This window comes from Dasypus novemcinctus, chromosome 23 (assembly GCF_030445035.2).
Source record: "Dasypus novemcinctus isolate mDasNov1 chromosome 23, mDasNov1.1.hap2, whole genome shotgun sequence".
Lineage (NCBI taxonomy): Eukaryota > Metazoa > Chordata > Mammalia > Cingulata > Dasypodidae > Dasypus > Dasypus novemcinctus.
In genome coordinates, this window is record NC_080695.1 from 31,217,526 (window position 1) to 31,240,103 (window position 22,578).

The following is a 22,578-nucleotide window of genomic DNA, read 5'->3' on the forward strand; positions in this document are numbered from 1 at the left end:
TTTAGTCCAAGGGTGGGTGGCTAGAGGGATAGATTTGGGTCCAGCACTAAGGAGGCCTTCCTAACAAACATCAGATTGCATGTAAGGTAGTGAGCTCCCCGTCTCTCCCAGTATATTGTGTGGAACGTTGAAAAGCCATGCCCCTGCTTTGCAAGTCAGGGTAGTTACTCTGCGATATAAAGTGACCACAGACGGAAGCCTGCGGTACCCCAGCACCTGCCCGGGATGTCAAGCTCGGGTCACCTCCAGAGGGGATAAATGATAGACACACTCCACTGTCGGGTTCAGCTGGGGGCCTGCCGTCCTCCAGCTGTGTGACCTCGTGAAAGCACAGCAGTTTACCCCGTGAGCAGCCTCAACTCCCCCGCGGAGGGCCGGCCTCCCGCCGTGCTGGGCCGGGCCGGGGAACGCTGGGGAGCCGATGCCCCCCAAGCAGCCCTCGGCCGTGACGGGCGGGAAGCTGGTGAACCCACACCCGCTGCTGGCACTGTGGGGGTTGTCGCTAGGTGGGTGCTGGGCGCCCTTCTCCAGAGCCCCGCAGGATGGAGCGCCGGGGGGTGTGCGCGCCCTTGGATGACACCCTCTCCTGCCTCCTCCCCTCCCCGGGAAGGTCCTCTGGGATCCTCTCCTGCATCGATCAAGTCATCACACTGGGATCCCTGACTCGGGGGACCCAAAGAGCCACCACGAGCTGCCTAACCTCTTGTGCTGCCACTTCCTCAGGGGGCTGAGGTGAGGATTAAACGAGTTGACGGATGTCGAGCAGGCCCAACACTGCCCGGCCCTAGGTTTGTTTAACACACGAAAAATAAAGAGAAAAAGAGCCTTTATTGAAAAACAAAACTCTACCCCCTCCCATCCCACCATCCTCCTCCAGTGTAGACGCCGGGTGATAAAACCACCTTCGAGACGTGCAGACAAGCCCCGGCCACCTGGGCCCCGCGTTTCTCCACGGCCGAGGTCTGGGCCAGCGTGCGGGCTAAGGGCCCCCTGCCGACCATCTGCGCGGCCCAGCGGGGTCACGTCTCGGCCACGAACCGCTCCCTCCGGTCCCTCCGTGGCCGCCGGCACCATGTCTGGGGGTGGGGGCAGCTGGGTGTGTTCGCTCTGGGACCCCGGCTTCACAGGAGCCCCAGCCCTAGGTGTGGGGGCACCCGCCAGCCAAGCGTCACTGCTGTGGGAACCGCTGTCTTTCACGTCCTTCTCCGAAGCCCCCACCTGAGTACTCCAGGGACAGCCTGATCCTGCCTCCAGTGTCAACCTGGTGGAGCGGTGCCCACGGAAGGGGACCTCGGGGCCACGGACCACCCTTCCCTGGACCCCAGTTTCCCGCCAGTTTCTGGGGGCTTCTCGAGTCACTCCTTGTTCATTCCGAGGCTCAGCTTCCCACCAGAGAAATGGGGGCGGCTCATCCAACGCCGGTGTGAGACACGCCCCAGCGACTCGTGCAAGAGGTGCGTGGGGCAGGACTGACTGACAGTCCGCTGGAGGGGCGGGACAGGCGGCCAAGATCCGGGGGTGTCAAGAAGGAAGGTAAGGGGCATGGGTGCCCTCCACCCCAGGGGAGGTGGCTGCTGCACCTTGTGGGGAGCCCAGGCCAATGCTGGAGGACGGCGTCTGGTCTCTGTAGCCCCAGGTCTGGCTAACGCCATGCTGGGGCTCTCTCAATCTTCTGGAAACCTGCCAGCCTGGCAGCCTTCCAGGTGAAGGCATTTCTCGGGGTGGCTAAGCCCCGGGCCCCCGCGACCAAAGGGCATGCTCCTAGGACACGCTCGTGCACGCCAGGCCCGTGCAGGCCACAGCCACCAGTTTGGGGGTCTGGTCTGAGCTCTGAACAGTGTTGGGGGGAGGATGGAAGGAGGGGGGCAGCTTCATCTCCTCTGAGACACCCAAGGGGGCCAGGGAGGCTGGAGAGAGGCCGGGCTGCCATGGAGCTGCCCCCAGCCGGGGGCCCGGGGCCCGCAGGGGGCTCACCAGGGGCGAGGCCCTGTCCCCACAGCAGCAGCCGCAGCAGGGGCCGGCCACGGGCGCCTCGCCGTGCTCCTCCTGGCCGTGACACTGCTTCAGGTGGCCACACAGGTGGCAGGTGAGGGCGGAGTAGACGATGCTGCCACCCAGGTCATCGCCGAGGGGGTCGGCGGCCTGCTCCGCGGAGGGCGGGGGCTTCTGGCTGTCCTCTCCCTTCTCCCCGGGCTCCAGCCCAGGGCACTCTGGGGGGCTGCCTGGTAGGAGCGTGGGCTGAGGGCTGTAGGGCGGCTCCGTGCCCAGCCAGACGGTGAACTGCGGAGCAGGGACTGGGGCAGGGGCCCCGGGGCAGCCAGGATCGAGCTTCTGGAAGGGCCTGTAGGCCCCCTCCCCGCTGCTGGCCTCCCCCCGGCACACCCCCAGGCAGGCAGCACTGCCCGGGAGCAGGCTCGAGAAGGCCTTGTAGCCCGTCTCCCCGGAGGGGCCGAAGCCCGCCGCCCGGCCCTCCTGGGCACCGCCCTGCTTCAGCGCGCACTCAAGCTCCCGATAGCCGCCAGCGGGGGCCGTGGCGGGGGCCGTGGCCACCCCGTGCTGGAGCACGCTCCGGCGCAGGATCTGCTCCCAGGTCTCCAGCTCGGGCTGGTGCGAGGCGGGCAGCTCCGAGGGCTGGGGGGCACAGGGGGCCTGGGCCAGTGGGGGCTCTGAGTCCGGCTGCCTGGGCCCTGGGGACTGGCTGAGGAAGTCGCTGAAGCTGCGGTAAGCGGGGTTGTCCGCGACGACGGCGGGCGCCTCCGTGAAGGCCAGAGTGCTTGAACACTGGGTCAAGCTGGCCAGAGGGCAAGGCGCTGGCTCAAAAGGCTGCTCCCGGCCCTGGTTTTCTGAAGGTGGACAAAGGAACGACTCCCCGGAGCTGTGCGAGCACAAGTCCCCGTCCTCGGTCCCGAGGAGGCCCAGGAAGAGGCTCTCGGCGAGCCGGGCCGCGATGCCCTCCCTGCCCTCCTGGAGGCTGCCCCCAGTGTCCTCGGGCGACGGGCAGAAGCTCCCTTTATCTTCCTCCACTTCCTCCTCCTCCTCGCTCTCCGCCGGGGCCTCCAGCAGCTCCACACACTGCACCACGGTGATGTTCTCTGCCCAGAGGACCATCTTGTTGCCCTCCGCAGAACTCCAGGCTGTTTTTCCAGGGCCCTGGAAGGGTCCCTCTCTGGCAGCCTTGGGGGGCTCCTCATTCTTTTCCTTACCATGCTCCAGCAAACAGGGCAGGAGCTTGTTAAGACAAGTCTTCCAGCGTCTGCAAACATGAAGAGAAGTAAGATCAGGGTTTGGTTTCTCCCCTTGAGAAACTCCTACTCATCCTTGAAAGCCCAGCTTGAAATCCCCTCGACTGATGTCTCTCTATGGCAGACTTTCCTCCTGACTTTAAAATCAGTACTCTTGTCAGTCTGTCTTTCTCTGCCTGGCTGGGAACTTTTGGGATTTCAAGAGCCCAGCATGTGGCTTGGAATCTAATACAAACTCAGTCTATATTCAATAAATAAGTCTTTATCAGGGATGATGACATTTAAAATACTTAGCTAAACCACAGCCTAAGCAATGACCAATTAGGGATCCTGGGGGCCCCTGCGGTGCCAGATCTAAACCCTTGAGTTACTGGACTGTGGGCAGGTCGAGGAGGCTGCAAGGAGGAGCTGGGGAGACCAGGGTGGCGGTGGGACACTTGAGGGTTCAGGGTAATGGCCATTTGCCAACTAGCATGCAGCGATGTCAATATGTAACACCTGGCACAGCTGCCCTTCCTTGGGAGTGCCCAGCCTGACCCTTTCCCCTAGGGGTTCAGCAAGTACCTGACCCACAGATGAAATTCTTGGGGCTCAGCCAGCAGCTGACCTACCCAGACTGCCCCTCCGCCCGCCACCCCTCCAAGCCCGTGGTCACAGGACAACTGCCAGGGACAAGAAAGCAGCCCTGGAGGTGGGGGGTTGCCCCAGCTCTCAAGACGGAGCCCACTGCCCCATTTCCATCACCTCCCAGACCCACCTAGGCTATGATCTTATTCATATACGTACGGGTAGTTGGCTGGTTCCTGGCCTCGGGTCCGCCTCCCCCACAGGGGCACCTAAAACAGAGAGACGGCCAATGAAACAGCTGAGTGCCTCCAGCCCGGCACGCAGAGGCGCTCGGGAAACATCTGCAGCGGACAGAGTGTGCGCCGCAGCGGCAGGTCTGCGTCCCATCAGTTCCCTCAAGCTCTGGACCTTGGTAAAGCTAATGCCACGTTCCTGGGGGTGGCAGGTGAGATCAGAGAATTAATAAGCCTGTGCCAACAGTGACAGTGGCTGATGGCAAGGACGGCCAAAGGATCCTGCAGCCCTTGAATCTGGCCTGGCCGTGTGCCTGGCTTTGACGGATACTGGTGGAAGTGCACTGGGCCGGTTCTGGGTGCAGGCTTCAAGACGCCTTCCAGTTTCCCGCTCCACGAACAAGCCTGAGCTAGCCTGCTGGAGGAGGAGTGCGCGGCTCAGTCCCTTCCACTGCCCCAGCTAAAAGGCCCCCACCTGCCAGGTCTGTGAGCTGGGACACCGCGACTGGTCAACTCAGTCGAGACCTGCCCTGCCCAGCCCAGAATCCCCCTGCCCAGGCCCCCACCCCCAGCTGAGCCCAGGTGGGTCAGGGTCTCCTCTCCTCCACTCCTCTCTGAGCCAAACACAGCAGGAAGCTGTGCCCCAGCCTGCTCTGGACTGCTGAGCCCCACCTACACTGCCAACCTGCGGAAGCATGACCTAAACAAATGGCTGTTCTTTAAAGCCTCTAAGTGCTGGGGTGATTTTTTATGCAGCAAAAGGTAACTGATACATAAATGGCATGTAAATATGTACAGGCTCTTCCCACATATTGTCTCAATGAATTCCTATATCAGTCCTAACAGGTAGATACTACTAAAACCCACACTGACATCTTAGGAAACTGAGGCCCAGGGAAGTTAAGCAACTTGCTCACACTCTCATTGTAGATAAGTAGCAGGGCCAGGATTGGACTCCAGAGCCTGCTGGAGTGTCCCTAGAGAACAGAGGACCTTCTGTTGTAAACAAGGCCTTCACCTCTCCTTGCTGGAGAACCCTGATATTGTGCAGGTAAATCCCATCCACCCAGGAGGGGACGTGAGGTGACAGCACACTGGCTCCTTGATAGAGAATAAAAGGGGAGGGTTCGAGAAGCCAGGGCTACCAAGCCCCGGGGAGCCTTCTCCAGGCTAAACCCAGAGCTGTGAAGCAGAGGGAGAGGGCTTAAAGCTCTGGGCTCCTGACACCACACTCAACTGCGGAACCAACCCACCCTGCAGGCTGCACAGCGTCTCATTTCCAGTTCCAAATGCCAGTGAACTGGCTTGATGTTCGGAATCATGTTTTCTAAGACATGCGGCCAAACGCAGCCTAACCCAGGCGCCCTCCTACCTGAGAATCCTGGATGATGATGGCCATGAGGGGGCTGTGGGCTGGATTGGGAATCTGGTCCCACCACTCTTTCTTAATCCTGCAGAACAAAAAGCAAATGTGTCGGTCTCCAAATCATCGACAGGTGGACGCTCCACCCATAAAAAAACCATCCTAGTCCTATTATTAGAAGGTGCCACTTGCCGCACCGATTGGTTTTTGCAGGTTGAACCACTGAATCTTCACACTAGTCCGATGAAATGGCTTCTATCACTAACCCATTCCACAGACATGGAGCCTGAGCCGGCAGGCTTGAAGGGGCGGCTGGGAGGCGGCTGCCCTGGGTTGATGCCCCAGGATTCTGGAACCCCTGACGGCGCTGCCTCTTTCCTCGGTGGGAGCAAGGCCCTAACCCATACGGCCTGCCCCCAGAACGGCGGGAGACTCAAGCTGCAGAGAGGATTCGGGGTCTCCCACCAGGGAGCCCGTCTCTGGAGCAGCCGAGGACAAGGTGCAGAGAGAGGCCTGGGGCGCCCGGGGGGCTGACAGGGGCGCCCGGGGGACTGCCGGGGGCTCCCTCCTGGTCTGCCGGGGTGTCAGCTCCGGGAGGGAAGGCCCTTGGCCGCCTCTGCTACAGGCATCGCCCACTTCGTCAGCCTTTCTCGAGGGCCTGCTCAGTACCACTCACAGAGCCAGGGACGCCACACTGAACAAGACAGACAAAAATCTCTGTCCTTGCAGGCGACCTTCTGGAGAGGGTGGGAAGACAATTGACAGATAAAGAAATATTCCAGTCCCGCCTGGCGTACAGCATGAATCGCATCATTCATGCACGGCAGGAAGTGTCAGGAACAAAAATAAAGACAAGGGGACAGAGAGGAATGGGGAGCGCAGTCAGGGAGGGCCTCTCTGAGGAGGCGACTTCTGAGCTGCGTTGGCACATGGGGGAAGAGCCCTTCAGGCAGGGGCGCGGGCACGAAAGCCTCCCAGGTTGGAACCTGCTCGGTGAGGTCAAAGAACTGCAAGGGGGCTGGAGCCGGAACATGGCGAGAGGGGAGAGAAGCAGCGTGACGGGTGATGGGGAAACTGAGGCTCAGAGAAGAGAAAAAGGCCAGCCCAGATACGACATGGAGAGGGGACCTCCCGTTCCCTGCACAGCAGGTGCATTCCTGGGAATCCCCGGCTGATGTTAACCCTCACCTGGTGAGTCGTTAGGACTCGCTAGGCCCATTTCAGAGATGGGAGGATGGCGGCGCCGAGACGCCCCGATTCCAAGGGGACCTCCCTCTACCCCCATCCCGGACAGCTGACAAAGTAGCTCCCGCCGTCTTTCTCCCCCGACCAGGCCAGAGGAGCAGCCCTGGGCTCAGGGAGGCCAGCACCTCGGGCATCACTCGGCTATCAGGCGTCGAGGCCGGAATTCCGCCCAGGTGCCCTGCCTCGTCAGGACAACCTGCTAGGATTCTAACTCTGCCACAAGCCCCCAAGCCCTGGCTTCTGCCTGGACTGCCCTCCAGCCCCCCGAGGGGCCGTGGGACGCCTCCTCCTTTTCCACCCGGGAAGGTCCTGCCCCCGCTCTTCCACCCTCGGGTCTCAGCACAAAGATCCCCTTCCCAGAGAGGCCCCCGAAAACCTTTCCTGCCCTTTACCCTCGTGTATCTCCTTCAGAGCACGGGCCGCTCTGGGAACGGGACCGCGCCATTTGCTGGCTAGGCGTCGGCCGGCTCGCCCCTGGGATGCGGGCTTTAGCACAGGGCTCTTGTCAGTCTTGCTCTGAGCTGTCCCCCGTGCCTCACACAGAGTAGCTGCTCAGTGAATACTTGGCGAACGGAAGGACCGTGAGCTGACGGGCTGAAGGGAGAACTTCTTGGAGCCGGTGGGGAGAGAAGCCCCCTCCTCCCCCCGGAGGGGCTGGCCGGGCGGAAAGCGGGGGGACTCACTTGGAGATGCTGCAGTAGCAGGAGAAGCAGAGGACCCCGATGATGATGCAGGAGAGGGTGACGCCTATGGGCAGGCGCTGTTCCAACGGCAACTGGTAGTCTGCGGGGGGAGGAGACGCCCTGAGTCGCGCGGGCGGGGGGCCTGGGCTCCGTGCCCACGGCGGAGACTCGGCCAAGCCTCCCGGGAGCCCCTGTGGCCTGCTGGCACCCCCCGCCTCAGCTCCTCCCACCCCCTCGCGCCCACCCCTGGCTCCCTGCGCGCTCGCCAGCCCGCCGCCTCCACATGCCCGGGTCCCCCGAAGCTCGGGGCCCCCTCAGGAGCCTGACCTTGGTGCTCTCTTTCCTAGAGCCTAAAGATTATGCTCAGACTCTGGGGCCAGGCTGCCTGAGTTCAAAGCCTGGCTCTGTTTGCTGGGTGACCCAGGGAAAGTCCCGTTGCCTCTCTGTGCCTCAGTTTCCCCATCTGTACCATGGGGTTAATAACTCAGCTTATCTCCTAGGGCTGTTGTGAGGGTTGCCTGATTTAATAAATAATGCACTCAGAACAGCGCCCCCACGTTCCAGAAGCATCTGCCATTCTCTTTACACGGCTGGCTCCTCCTCATCCACATCTTCATCACCTCCTCCGAGAGGCCCCGACACCCTCTCCTCTGCTTTACTTTCTCCCCAGCACTTAGTGTCATCTGGATCTCTCTGCTTTATTTCTGTATCTACTTAAGTTTATTTTCTGCCTCCCTCTTCAGAACGTCCGCTCCCCAAGGGCGGGGGCCTCTGTCCGCTCCCGCCACGTGCTCAGCGTCTGGCCCGGCGCCAGGCACAGAGTGGGAGCTCCATCAGTGTTTGCTGAAATAATTCAGGAGGGTCCAGCACGCCGCATCTGTCCGAGGAGAGCTTTCTCCATCCCTTCCCCAGGCCCATGGTAGTGTCCAATCAGGCTGACAGGGCTTTCGGGGACTGACCGTGCCAGCACGGGAGGCAGCTGGGCCACCGGCTCTCCACTGCACAGTGCGAGCAATGCCCGAGGGACGTGCGGCGGGCGGGGGAACCGCCTGACGCCCCGCGCAGCGATCGTAAAGAATCCTTCTTTCTTGAGTTTTCACAACATTCCCTCTTCTGCCCCACTGTGCAGATGACGGTGGAGGCAGCCCACCTGGCCCGCAGCTATTTCCTCTTCCTCTTTGCCAGGAAGCTGTGTGCCCGTCCTGAGGCTTAGCTAATCGTGATCACCCTATTCTCTTCTCCAGACATGTGAGTTCCCAGACTCCTTTGTGGTAGGGGAGGTGTGGCAGAGTCCTGGCCATTGAGCTAGATGTAAGGGGAAGTCTGCTAGGGAAGCTTCTGGAAAGATGTTGCTCTATGATAAAAGAGGTGCACTCTCTTCAGCAGCCTTTTTCTTCCTTCCTGCTTGGGGCCCTGCTGTGTAAGGGTGTGTGCAGCAGCCATCTTGGAGTCATGAGGCAACAAGGATAAAATGCCAGCATGCTGAAGACGACAGAAAGGAAAGAAGACAAGACTGTGGTGTGACATCACTGAGCTGTTACCAACCCTGGGAAGGTCGATTCTTAAGACTTCATGCTACGTGAGCTAATTCGATATTTCTATGGCAAAAGTCATTTGCAACAGAGCTATAAAGACGGATTTCTGGGATGCTGCTGCCAGGGCAGGGACCACATTTCCCAGCCTCCCTGGCAGCGACATGACCAGTTTTCACCAATAGCACTTGAGAGGAAGTAATGCCGCATCACTTCCGTGCTGGTCTCCAGGCTCTCTTTCCCATTCTGCTGCCTGGATGCAGACGATGAGATTCTTAACTTGGGGTCCACGCACCTCCAAAGGTCGCAGATATTCAGGGCACTGGAAACTTAGGTGGGAAGGAAGTAACATCCTTACTGTCACTAAGCTCCGACTGACATCTAGTATTTCCTTCCACTAGGAATGGAGGCAGCAAACCCCAGTCAGAGAACACACGCTGTGACTGTCACAACAGCAGAAATCACGGCTGTTTCCCTATCACGAAATACCATGTATGCTCATCGCCTTTGCAATTACAGTATTTATGAGATCTACCATTAGATCTTGCTTTTTAGTGTGTTAATTCAGAAGCACATTATTCCTAGGTAACAAATGGGTTTAAAAATATTTTTACGTTTATAACTGCATTTCAATACAATTAATTCCCTTTCTAATCATGTCTTTTATGCCTTTAAAAACATTACTCTGAAATGGGATCCACAGGTTTCACCAAACTGCCAACTCCAAAGGTTAAGAATCTCTGCCTGGGAGGATGGTGATGTCACAAGATGGACGGAGCCCCAGTCCCCGAATCAGCCTACCCACACGCCAGCAACGTTCACACTGAACTGTTACTTGAACAAGAAACACATGTCTCTAGTGTTCAATAGAAATTGTGGGCTTATTTGTTACAGCAGCTTAGCTTACCCTCCCTCACCAATACACCATGGGCAGTAATTCTGTTACTAGTAGTAAGAGGCATCCTACAACATGGAAACCCAGAGGCTGCCCCGGGGGAAGTGTCTGGCCACGGTGTAAAAGCGGGGAGCCTGGATTCTAACTGTTCGGGCCCCCTGAAACTCACTGTTTTGCCACACGACGCTGTTGCTCCACTCACTCCAGGTGCTGTTATAGCTCTGGACCCAGGCCTTCACCCGTGCCCTGTAGGAGACTCCAGATCTGAGGGTGCTGGCTGCGATGCGGAGCTCGGGATTCTGGTAGGTCACATTATAGATGACGAACTGGGAGAGGAAAGAGGTGTTAGCGCAGCAATGGGGGTAGGGGCAGGAAGGGGGACGAAGCCAGGAAGGGGGACGCTGTCCTCAGTGGACCCCGCAGTGTTTAAGAGCCCCCAGCCTGTTCCCTGAGTCGGGTCTTTGCTCACCACCTCCACAACTGTGATCAGAGTAGGGTGAGGTGAGTCGGGGCACTGGCCCTCACCCTGGCTCCCACTCTGATGAGCCATATTACATTACTGGGCAAGTCAATGGGCTCTCCTGACTTCTAGTTTCCTCATCTGTAAAATGAGGACAATAAGAGTCTCTACTGCCACTTTCTGCTGTGTGACCTTAGCTAAGTGACATAACCTCTCTGGGCCAAGATGGCCTTCTGCAAAATGGGGATAATAAAGGTACCTATACCTCAGGGTGCTTGTGAAGATTAAATGGGTTAGTGCAGGCAAGCACTTAGAACAGGGCCTGGCTAAAAAAGCACACGAAAAGATGCTCAATACCACTAGCTGTGAAGGAAATGCAAATCGAAACCACAATAGATACCATCTCACACCCACTAAAATGGCCACTATTCAAAAAACAGAAAATTACAGGTGCTAGAGAGTTTGTGGAGATATAGAAACACTTATCCACTGCTGGTGGGAACACAGAGAAGTGCAGCCACTGTGGAAGACAGTTTGGCGGTTCCTCAGGAAACTAAGTATAAAATTGCCATTTGATCCAGGTATATATTCAGAAGAACTGAAAGCAGGAACAGGAACAGACATCTACACACCAATGTCAGAGCAGCATTATTCACAACTGCCAAAAGATGCAAACAACTCAAGAGTCCATCAACCAAAGAATGGATAAGCAAAATGTGATACATACATACGATGGAATATTATTCAGCTGCAAGAAGGACTAAAATCCTGAGCCACGTGACAACATGGATGAACCTTGAGGACGCTGAGTGAAGTAAGCCACACACAGAAAGACAAATACTATGGTCTCACTAATATGAAGTAATTATAATGAGGAAACTCTTGGAGTTAAAATCTAAGGTATGGGCTGCCAGGAGATGGAATGAGGGTGGAGAATGGGGAGCTGATACTTAGTGTGTGCAGAAATTTTAATAAGGTTGAATGTCAATGTTTGGAAATGCATAGTGGTGATGGTAGCAATTATCATGCAATTAACAGCACTGAATTAGGAGTAGGATTGTGATTAAAAGGGGAAGTTTAGGGCTGTGCATGTCACTAGGGGGAAAGCTAGAGGATAAAGCCTGGGACTACAGAACAGTGAACTCTATCGTGGGTGATGGATGTGGTTAATAGTACCAACATAGGAATGCTCTCCATGAAAGAACAAATGCATGTAACTATTGCAAGCTGTAATAACAGGGTGGTGTATGGGAAAATACACAACTATTGCAAAGTATGGACTACAGTTAACAGTAATGTTGTAATGTTCTTTCATCAATTGTATCAAAGATACCGCATCAGTGCTACGTGTGAATAACAGGAGTTATAAGGGGTAGAGGATTTTGCTTTTTGGCGCCATGAAAATGTTCTAAAGTGGATTGTGATGATGAATGCACAACTCTGATTACATTGAAAGCGACTGATCACACACTTTGGAAAAAAAATTAAAAAGAGCAGGGCCCGGAACACAGGAGGCAATAGAGTGATCTTTTGGAAACACAGATAGGGTCAAGGCACCCCTCTCTGTCCTTCACAGGCTCCCTAGCACCAAGGTCAAACTCAAACTTACTGGCCTAGAACCTAAGACCCTGCTAAACTGGTTTCTTCTGGGATGCCACGTCCAAGACCTAGATGTATTGTCTGCTACCTTTTATGTTACTTAAAAAGCAACAACAAAGCAACAGGAGAAAGCACAGTGACTTTGGAAGACCACCTCCAGGATGGCCCCGAGGTCCCTCCTTCTTCCCACCCTTGAGTTGTCTCCTCTTGAGTGCAGGTGGGATGTGGGACTTGTTTCTCACCACAGACACAGCCGTGGTCACGGGGTGTATGAACTTGCCTGTACATGAATACATTATATTAGATTGTAACACCCATCCTGCCAGGAGGCCACGGGGCAGGGAAGTGAGGGCGGCCTCCAGCCAACAGCCCGCAAGGAAGCGAGTGCTGTCGGTAAGAGCGAGCGAGGGGAAGCAGGTCCTTCCCCAGCTGAGCCTCGGGTGAGAATGCAGCCTGGCCGCCCTGGAAGAATCTGAAGCAGAAGAGCCAGCGAGGCCGCGCCCAGACTCCTGGCCCAGGGAAACTGTGGAATGACAAAGGTGTGCAGTTTAAAGCGCTGCGTGTGTGGCAGTAGCGTCATGCCGCCGTAGAGAATACGGTGACGAGCACACGCACTTGTGCGTAAGGGCAGGAGCTCTCCGGAAGGCGACCGGGCCTCGTCCTCCCTGCCCTCTCGGCAGGAGGCGGCTGCAGCAGCGGCCAGTCTCTGGGAAGGGGGAGCAGGGGCTGGGGCTGGGTGGGAAACCGATTTCCTCCTGTGTTGTTTCATACCATCTGTGCTTTCCGCTTCATGGAAATCACGTTTTACAAAGGAAACTTGAAAAAGTGAAAAATGAAATAGCTGGGCTTGACACTGATTCTGATGACGAGGAAGTGGCCTGAGTCCTTGTTGTCGCCGGCCTCTGGGCCCTGCAGGATCCATTTCTGTGCTGGTCCCTGCCCTCAGGCCCTGGCAGCCCCTTCCCAGCTCCCGGCAGCTCTGGTTCTGCTTGGGGGTTAGAAGCTTATCTGGGGAAACAGCCCCCGGCAAAGTGAGCTGAGGGGAAGTTTTTCACAATAAGCAAAGCCCCTCCAGTTGTGGGAGAAACTGGAGAGGGGCCAGGGCTTTCTTAGGTGGAGCTTCTTAAGGGGAGTGAGATCTGGGGGGAGCTTAGGGCTGGGACAGGAAACGTTCTCACTTCCAGGTCTCGCTTCCTTTCTGAATGCAAGTCAGCTAAAAGCAACAGCTGCATTTATTTCCCCAAAGGAACTGTAACACCTCGAAAGGGGCAGGGAGTTAGGAAATGGTTTACTAAGAGAAAAAAAAAGACAAAACAGAGCTTCCAAGAAACTACTTGGGGTTTTTCCTTGCCGAGGTCAGGTGTTCAGGAGACCAGCTCTGACGGATACCTGCGGGGAGAGGGGTCTGGCACGGGCTCTGGAGACGGACACCAGGGTTCAAACCCCAGCTCTGCCGCTTCCAGCTGCACGAGGCTGGCGAGCCCGGAGCCTCGGTTTCCTCATCTCTAAAGTGGGCAGACAACTGTCCTTCCCCAGCAGGCTTTCTTAGCACCTCGTGGTAGTCCATGCTGTGCCTGCCACACAGGAGGCACGTAAGGAGTGGTAACCATTCTTACCATAAGCACGGCGTCCACGGCCCTAAACAAACCTCGGCCCTGTTTTCTGCTTTTTCACTCTGCTTGCTCTCTCCAATCCTGGAGCTCAGACCCCCCAAATGCTCCGACACTCCCTGAGCTTTCAGACCTCCAAGACCTGCCATCTGGTTCCCTCGGCCCGGCCTCCCCTTCCCTTGCTTTCCTGTCGAGAAAACTCCTACTCATCCTGCAATACTATAGCAGTTGATGTGGTTATGAATTCCAAAAATAGACATTGGATTATGTTTCTAATCTGATCTGTACCTGGGCATGACTGAGTTATGATTAGGGCGTTGAGTCCACACCCCTTGGTGGGTAAAGATTCACAGATAAAATGCATGGCAAAGAACAGAGTCGAGGGCTTTTAATGCTGGAGTTTTGATGTTGGAGTTAATGCTGAAGACCCGGGAAGTCAGCACGCAGAGGAAAGAGAAGCCAGCCCCAGGAAGGAACCTTGAAGGCAGAGAAAAGCAAGCCCCAGGAACGCAGGAACCCAGGAAGCCTGAGCCTCGCAGACGCTGGCAGCCATCTTGCTCCAAGTAGACTCTGGTGAGGGAAGTAACTCATGGTTTATGGCCTGGTGTCTGTGAGCTCCTACCCCAATAAATACCCTTTGGAAAAACCAACCGATTGCTGGTGTTTTGCATCAGCACCCCTTTGGCTGACTAAATAAAAACCCAGGCCAAAATGCCACCACTTTTATGAAGGCCTTGCCTAGAAGTCTTCCCACGGAATGAACAGTTCCATTCCCAAACTTCCACAGCAAGTTCCTAATATCTCTTTTTAGAATTTATCCCCACCAGTCTGAGACACAGCTGGCGTCTGCAGTGCCGTAGCAGACACAGCTCGACACCCCCTGGCATCTATGCGATTGGGATCTGGTACCTGCCGCTCAGGGCAGGTAAATCTCTAGTCTCCCGCTCCAGGGTTAACCCTGATGGGTCTAAGCCTATCATGTCAACCTCGTTCCCTAGCTATGCGATTAGAGAAGAGCATGTGACCAGTTGCGGCCAATGACTAATGAGGGGAAATCTTGGGGATGAGCTCTGTCCTTGGGGAGACTGCAGGGAGTGGTGCTTGGCAGCCCCGGCCTCGCCAGGAGGAGAAGCTGGACTTGGTCTTGCTGGTATCCTGAGACCTGGGACAGCCCTGAGCTCCTACATGCCCACTAAGTCGCAGCCTAGGCCCGCCAACCCATTCTATTCCACAGCTAGAAGCCAGCCCCACGCCTTAACCCCAGCAGCCCAGCCCCTGTTGCCCTTTCCCCAGAGTTTCCATGGGGAATCCCCCTTCCTCATGCTCAGGCCCCCTGGTTTGGGTGGAGTCGACCCCACCTCCACCTCAGAGGTGGGCGTGGGACTCACCGCGGGCCAGTCAGAGCGCTCCACCAGCACTCTGTCCTGTGATGAGTTCAGAGGTGGGCATGTGACCTAAATTAGGTCAATTGGATTTGTACTGGGATTACCAGGAGAGAAACATTTTCCACTGAAGCTTTGGGATTTAGGTCTGGAGCTACAGTTGGCATATTTCACTACTATATCAAAGAAGGGCTGCCTAAAACTGAAATGAAACCAGAATAAAGCAGAGTCTTGAAATGGACAGGTTCCTGGAACCTTGTTTGTGCAACTACATCCGGCCATTCTTGAAGGTGGCTCCAGAAGTAAGCACATACGTTACCTTTCTTTGGGCCCTATAGATCTGACCTCTCTTTCCTCTCTAGTCCATGTCCCTGAACTTTCTGCAGGGGGAGAGTGGCGCAGGCCCAGGACATGGAAAGCAGATCAGCTAACAAAAGCGAGCTTGCGCCATGTTCTGGCACCTGCATATGTCCTAGTTGCTCTCTGATCCTACTTCTGTTCCTTCCCCATGCCCTGGCCCAGTGCCAGTGGAGAAACCAGACCTGAGAGATGTAAATCAACACCCAACAACCTGCCTGGCTTGGCAAAGAAGAGAGGAAGCAGCGACAGAGGCCAAAGGAGGAGCTTCAGATGATGGTACCAGGTCCCCACCAGCCCGGGACCCCAGACTCAGCACAAGGCATGGCTCAGCGCACGTCCTCAAGAAATGAGAAGAAGCAAATTACAGACAAGGCTGTGAGAGGGTGAGGCAGGTGGGCATCTCCAAGGCCTGTGCACTTAGGGGAAAAGGAAGGCGATGTTTACCACATACTCTGGGCCAGGCTGGGGGAAGGAGCTTGTCTATGCCACACACTTCATGTTCCCAACAGCCAGATGTGGCTGGTACTCTATTATTCCCATGGTACATATGAGGAAACTGAGGCACAAAGAGGCTAAGTAACATCACTTCTGTTCGACCAAGATGGTGGCATAAGATGCTCTAGGGTTCCTCCCCCAAAGAATCTTTGATCAACAAACAAAAACTGGCCATGCCATCTTCCTCAGGATCCAGAAAACAGTTGCAGTAACCGGGTGAGTGCTGAATCAAGAAAACCCTGCCTCAAAATGGTAAGAGAAGCTCCCAGTGCCCTTGCTGGCCCCTCCCCCACATCCTCCCTGGTACACGTGGAGCCAGCTGTGCTCCTGTCGTGGGTGCCTGGCCCTGTTCCAGAGGGAGCGTGCCCTGGTGCCTGTATGTCAGTGCCAATCTACTGGGAGGCAGCTTGAAGGACTGAATCAGGTGCTTAGCCCTGGCTCACCATCCCAGAACTGCCGGCAGAAGCATCTTCCTCACAGCCAAAGCAGTATAGGAAACAACAAAACAAAGGGGCCTGGGGCAAAAGATTCCTGGCTTCAAGACATACCATAAAGCCTGGGGTTCAGAGAGAGAGCATTCAGATTCCTGTAAATGGGAGACTTTCTAAGGCCACAAGCAGGCGTGTGCGCAGGAGAGAAGCTCAGAAGAGAAGGCGGTCTCTGTGCTTTTGCCTCGGGCAGGAAGGCCAAACTCTGAAAGGCAGCACCGGCCCAAACAGAGCCAATTTTCAAAGACTGTGAAAGGTACGTTTTGTGTGCGTTGGTTTGCTCGTTTTTGTTAGCTCTGGCACTCAAGGAAATCTCCATCATATCACTAGCTGAATACAAACTAATGAACAGGCAGCTCAAGGACTAAGTCCCAGAGCTAACACATTAAAATATTAAAATGTACAGGTGTAATAAAAGATTACAGGACAAACAAACAGGAAATGATGGCCCATCCAAAGGAACAAGATAAAATATCAACAAAGAAAAACCATCCTCAAAGAGCACCAGACCCTGGATGTATCAGATAAAGACTTCGAAGCGGTTAGGTAACAAGCTTAAGATCACACAGCTGGCAAGTGGCAGAGCAGATCGCGCAACTGTGGGGTTCGGGGCCCCACGGTGTCCAGACACTGTCCTTCCAATAGGGATGTGAGGAAGGTGGGTTTGGGGTTCGGAGGGATCCTGGTGGCAGGAAATGGCCTCCTTTCTGTACTCCCTGTGCAGCTAAAATAGAGGGTAGGGAAGCCCAAGCCATTCCAGAGTTCTGCTTCTGCTGTAATTATGTAATGGTTTCCTTTAAGTTAGGTCCTACTTCCTTAAAACCCGATACACTTATTTTCAAAGGAATTCCACTTCCACTCCTAGGAAAGGAGACAGAATCATATGCCCTGAACAGCACATAAAAACAAAGGCAGCAACGTTAAATTATGGCTGGACTTGCTTGTTTCCTTGGGGCAGGTTCTGAGGCTGAAGGCCCTCTCTTTGTCACAGGAGGGCTTAGGGACGTATCAGCGCAGCTGAGACACTCCTCTTGACCCAGGATCCCCAGGGCCCTGACGTGGAATCACTGCCTTGCTTCGTGGCCTGGGTTGTCTAAGGGTAGTTGTTGATGCACCATCTCAAACCCAACCTCTGGGAACCCAGGGGTCTTCCAAAGCCCTTCATGTACAGATGAGAGGCAGTGAGCAGAGAAGAATTCCCTTCTTTTCACAGTCAGAATTGGGGGTCCCAGAGGTTAGGGGACACCCCCAGGCCCCAGGGCCGGCAGAAGCCAGGATTCCAGGCTCCTGGTCCCCACCCAGCTGTGGGGCACCTGCCCCCCAAGCTCCCTGCTCAGAGGCCTGAGCCTGCCTCCCCACGCAGACTCTCCAGAGGCCGCGAAGAAGCCCCCGGCGGGCCCACTCACATCTGTGGGGTTGTTTTCATTTGAAATGTTGACCAGGTAGGTGAGCTCATTGTGCAGGAAATCACCAGTAGCGTAGGGGTTGCTCCACATCAGCAGCCACGTGTTGGAGGAGTTTGCGGAAACCACGAGGTCCCCGGGGGCCCTGGGTTTGACTGTGGAGAAGCAGGGCCGGTGTAAGGTGTCTGTCCAGGCGGATGGCACGAGCGGCAGCCTCCGCCCAGGGCTGTTTAGATTTTTGGTCCACTACGGTTCCAAAGTATTAATACCCTTATGAGAGACCACACAGCTTTAGAGCGTAACAGACTCACAATCATAACACAGATCGTGATGTTGCTGAAACTGTACAGAGTGCCTTTGTGTTTCTCAACTACCTTTCTCCAGCGAATGCAAAAAGTATAAACCAAAGTAACCCAAACTTCAGCTTTTGCCCCCCTTTTGCCCTTTGTATTTTTGGCCACACTGTGCATGGTACCTATTATTTACTACGCTTTGACTCACTTTTTTTTTTTTAAAGCTTAGTCTCTTTTAAAGCAATCATATCCATGAAGTCACAGGTCTATAATATGTATTAAAATCAATATACAAATAAGAAGGTTATTTTAAACTTCACCCATGGGTCAATTTAAATAATCTCCCCCCAACCAGGGGGTAGGAGTAGACCCTTCAGGAAACACCATGGAGCGATTAAGAGCGTGACTTCTGGAGAGAGAGGCCTGCCTGGCTTTGAATACGGCCTCTGCTGCCTAGTAGCTGTGTGACCTTAGGCAGGTCAACCATCTTCTCTGAACCACAGTTTATGCAACAGCAAAATGGGGATACTACGTCGCACCAGAGAGGGAACATGACGTGCCCAAGGTTACACAGCAATGAGTGGTGTTTTAAACTCTAACTGTCCCGCTCAGCCAGCTCGTGGGGAATTGCTGCAAGGGCTCCAAGTACCGGGACAAGGTTAGAATTCCATGGTCGAGACCATCCGAAGAAGCAACATCTGACCGGTTGATGGAGGATCTATTCCCAGCTCCTTTTTGATCTGCGATAAGCACACTTTCCACCGAGCACGGCTCTTCCCAACACCCCTCCCTGGGCACTTAAATTGAGGGGGCTGACATGTCGGGGTGGAAGGGGGCCTGACATAGTACTGAGCCCCACGCCACTTCCAAGACAGGAGGTCGGAGGCCCAAAAGGGGGCAGGCACCCCCCAAGTCTGGGAAACCGTAGGAGGCTTCCTCCTGCGGCTTGAACCCCACGGCCCCCCCACCTCTGCCTGCCTCCCTTGCCCCAGAGTCCAGGGGGGGGCCACAGACACACACACACACACACACACACACACTCAGTCCCGCTCCGCCCCACTCACTGTGCTGGCTGGGCGTGAAGGGGCCCCTCCACAGCAGCCGCTCCCCAGCCCGCAGCTGCAGCCAGAAGACGTCCTCGTTGACCAGCACTTCGTTCAGCGGCATCTCGCACACGCACGCTGAGCTGTCCCGGTTCTTGGGGACGCACGTGCGGTTCCTGCAGGCACAAGGTGCTGGCTCAGGCAGTTGCACGCAGGCCAGCTCAGACACACACCTGTCCCCAGGCCACGCCTGGCGGAGCCTCGTGCTTGCCCGGCGTCCTGCTTGCCCTGACTCGAGGACCGCGGCCGGCGGCCTGGGTAGCACAGGGTAGTCCTAACCGGCCACACAGAATAGCCACCCCTCAGCCAGGTGCTGGCCAACTTTCTCTATAAAGGACCAGAATAAACGTGTGAGGCTTTGAGGGCCGTACAGCCTTTGTCACAGCTACTCAACTCTGCCCGTGGAGCGTGAAAGCAGCCACAGACAATATGTAAATGACCGAGTGTGGCTGGGTTCCAATAAAACTTTATTTACAGCAGCAGGCATTGGGCTGGGTTTGCCTGGTGGGGGCCCTATAGTTTGGGGGCCCAGGTCGAGGCCGGGGGTCCATGTGCAGCAGCACGGCCATCTGCCCTGTTCCACCACGGACGACCCCCTCGAGCAGGTGGTCTGGGTGCTGGCCGGTCTTGTACCCCAGTGTGCCCCAGAGCCATGGGCCTCGGGGACCCCACTACGTCCTGGGTACCACCGGTAAAAGGAGCCTGTGGACTATGGAATATTCCAGTGAACCTTCAGAACAACAGACCCACGTCCTGTGGCCTGTCAGCCATCACAGGAAACTCCAGCTCTAATACTGCACCTCCCAAGCCCCAAAAGCAGTCCAGCCCGGGAGTTCTCAACCTGAGGTCTGGGCACCACGAGGACAACCTGTTTTCACAACAGTACTAAGACGTCATGTGCCCTTTGCACTCACACCCACTCTCAAGTGTATGGTGGAGTTTTCCAGAGACCGCGTGGGGCGTGGTGACGTCACTGCTGATGGCCTGTGGCACGTGGGCTGGGGAGCTCCTGTGATTTAAAGGTTCTCAGTTCTAATTTTTTTTTAAAAGATTTATTTATTTATTTCTACCCGCCCCCCTCCCCGTTGTCTGTTCTCTGTGTCCCTTTGCTGCGTCGTCTTCTTTGTCTGCTTCTGTTGTTGTCACCAGCACGGGAATCTGTGTTTCTTTTTGTTGCGTCATCTTGCTGTGTCAGCTCTCCGTGTATGCGGCACCATTCCTGGGCAGGCTGCACTTTCTTTCGTGCAGGCGGCTCTCCTTATGAGCGCACTCCTTGCGTGTGGGGCTCCCCTACGCAAGGGACACCCCTGAATGGCAGGACACTCCTTGTGTGCATCAGCACTGCGCATGGGCCAGCTCCACACAGGTCAAGGAGGCCCGGGGTTTGAACCGTGGACCTCCCATGTGGTAGACGGACGCCCTATCCACTGGGGCAAGTCCGCTGCCCTCAGTTCTAATTCATACTAGAATAAATATTTGGTGTCCTCACTATTTTTAAGTATGCAAAAGGGTCCTGAGACCACTGAGTCTGAGAACCGCTGGACTGGTCAATGTCCTCTCCTTACCCACATGCCACCATGATGGGGTGCTCTGGGCACATCACTACACCCCAGGACACCCCATTTCTAATACTACACCCAAAAAGCTCAGGGAACTGCATCCAGCATTGGGCAGTCCAGGGCACCACGGGGGCTGGGCTGAACCCAGGGCCCACGCTTTGGGACGAGCCACCCCAAGGTCCCAGCTCCCACCCAAGCTTACTCGGTGTCTACGCTGTCCAGCTGGTAGACCATGTGGAGCTCGGCACTGCAGTTGGTGGGACCAGCCATCCTCCACTCGCAGGTGATGGTGTCGACGTAGTCGGAGAGGCAGGCGGGCTTGTGCAGGACCTTAGAACTCCCTGGGGAGACAGAGGGGCGCTCTGAGCAGCCGCGAACCCAACGGGCAAGGGGTGGCTGCACCACTGAGGCAAGTCAGAGATGAGCCCCAGGGGGACCCAGGGGACAGTCACAAAACCGTAAAACCACAGTCCCAGGCAGAGCCAGGCGCTAATTCCTGCAGAGCCCTGCAGAGCTGGGACTAGGACCCTGGAGCAATGCCGGAAGCTGAGGAAATACCCTCTACCCTCGGATGGGGAAATCCATTCAAAGGGAAGGAACCACAGGCAGCTGTATCTTATGCAAATCCAAGTACCTGTGCTTGGCCAAGTCGTAGAAATCCTGAAGGCCAGTTGGGGAGTGCCATTCACTATAAGCACCTGCCCCAGAGCAGGGGGAGCTGCAGGTGCTGTGATCAAGCCCAGCTCCCAGGTGGTCTCCACCGACCCAACCCCTCCCCCCCACTCTCCCCCTTTCTCTGCCCTCAGTGCCTGGGAGGCTGAGCCCCGGGATCTGCTTCACCCCGGCTTCCTGACCTCTGACTTCAGCCACCGGGCGGGAGTAGAGGCTGGGCTGTTGCTTTGTTTAGCTCCCTCCCAGCTGGTCTGTGGCAGAACCGGGATTCAAAGCAGGAGGAAGTAGACGGGGTAGGGTTCCAGCCAAAGCACCTGAAAGCCATCGCCCCGGCTCTAGCTCCCCCCGCCCGGCCATTAGGCGCCACCTGGCTCCAAGCCTCAGCCCCAGGCCCATCATCCCGGGCACCGCCCGTCCTCTCTCACCCCAACTCCCACCTGCCTTCAAATCTACCTTCCAGTCGGCTCCAGAAGCCAGTCTCTCCCCAGCTCCTCCCGGCCCGAGCCACCAGGACCTGGGGTCCCCCTGCCCCCTCGTCCTGCTCTCCACATAGCAGCTCCCCAACTCTTTCCATTTTATATTTTCAGTAGACTTTATTTTTTAGAGTCATCTGACGTTTGCAGAAAAAGTGCCAGGAAGTGCAGAGTTCACATGCATGTCCCTGCCTGTGCCCACTTCCAGTTTCTGCTGTTATCAACGCCTGGCATTAATGTGCCACACGTGTCACAATCGATGAGCCAGTGTTGACACACAATTATTAACGAGACTCCGCAGTGTACGTGCGTGCTCACTCTTCGTGTTGCTCCGTTCTATGGGTTTTGACAGATGCATGACGTCTCGTGGCCACCCTGACAGTATCATACAACAGTTTCTGCCCTGAAAATGCCCTGGGTGCCACCTGGCCTTCCCCGCCCCTGAACTCCCGATCAGCAACCACTGATCTCTGTGCTTTGCTACGGTTTTACTTTTCCCAGCATAGAACTGAGTTGGAATGAGACAGCATTTTCAGACTAGCTTCTTCACCCAGCAACATGCACGCAAGGCTCCTCGCTGTCTCTTCATAGCTTGATGGCTCGTTTCTTCTGAATCACTGAATAATGCTCCATTGTATGGATGTGCCTCGCCTGGTTTATCCATTCCCCTCCAGAAGGACATCTTGAGTATCCCCAATTTTTGTCAATTATGAATAAATCTGCCATGAGCACCTGCGTGCAGGCTCTCGCGTAGACATGCGTGCTCCACTCAATTTGGTAAAGGCCTAGGTATGCGGCTGCTGGGTGGTACAGTGAGGTTTAGCTTTGGAGGAAACTGCCACACTGTCTTCCAAAGTGCCTGGACCCTTTTGGATCCTTAATATAACAGACCAAAATATGTATGTTTTTGGGGGAGCTGAT

The 22,578-nt window shown here is 55.7% G+C and overlaps 1 protein-coding gene across 4 annotated transcripts in view; it reads right to left on the reverse strand.

The window, feature by feature from the left end:
• Positions 1-809: 809 nt before the first annotated feature.
• Positions 810-22,578, reverse strand: part of IL4R (interleukin 4 receptor) — a 43,134-nt gene continuing 21,365 nt past the window's right edge. For all 4 annotated transcript variants that reach the window (XM_058286158.1, XM_058286160.1, XM_058286159.1 and 1 more), the window contains exons 3-10: positions 20,715-20,853; positions 18,915-19,069; positions 17,561-17,712; positions 9,930-10,086; positions 7,334-7,433; positions 5,415-5,493; positions 4,029-4,078; positions 810-3,253 (exon numbers count right to left, since the gene is read on the reverse strand). In XM_058286158.1, the coding sequence (XP_058142141.1) occupies positions 1,762-3,253; positions 4,029-4,078; positions 5,415-5,493; positions 7,334-7,433; positions 9,930-10,086; positions 17,561-17,712; positions 18,915-19,069; positions 20,715-20,853 (2,324 nt within the window). In that variant the 3' untranslated portion in view covers positions 810-1,761. The remainder of the gene's footprint in view (positions 3,254-4,028; positions 4,079-5,414; positions 5,494-7,333; positions 7,434-9,929; positions 10,087-17,560; positions 17,713-18,914; positions 19,070-20,714; positions 20,854-22,578) is intronic.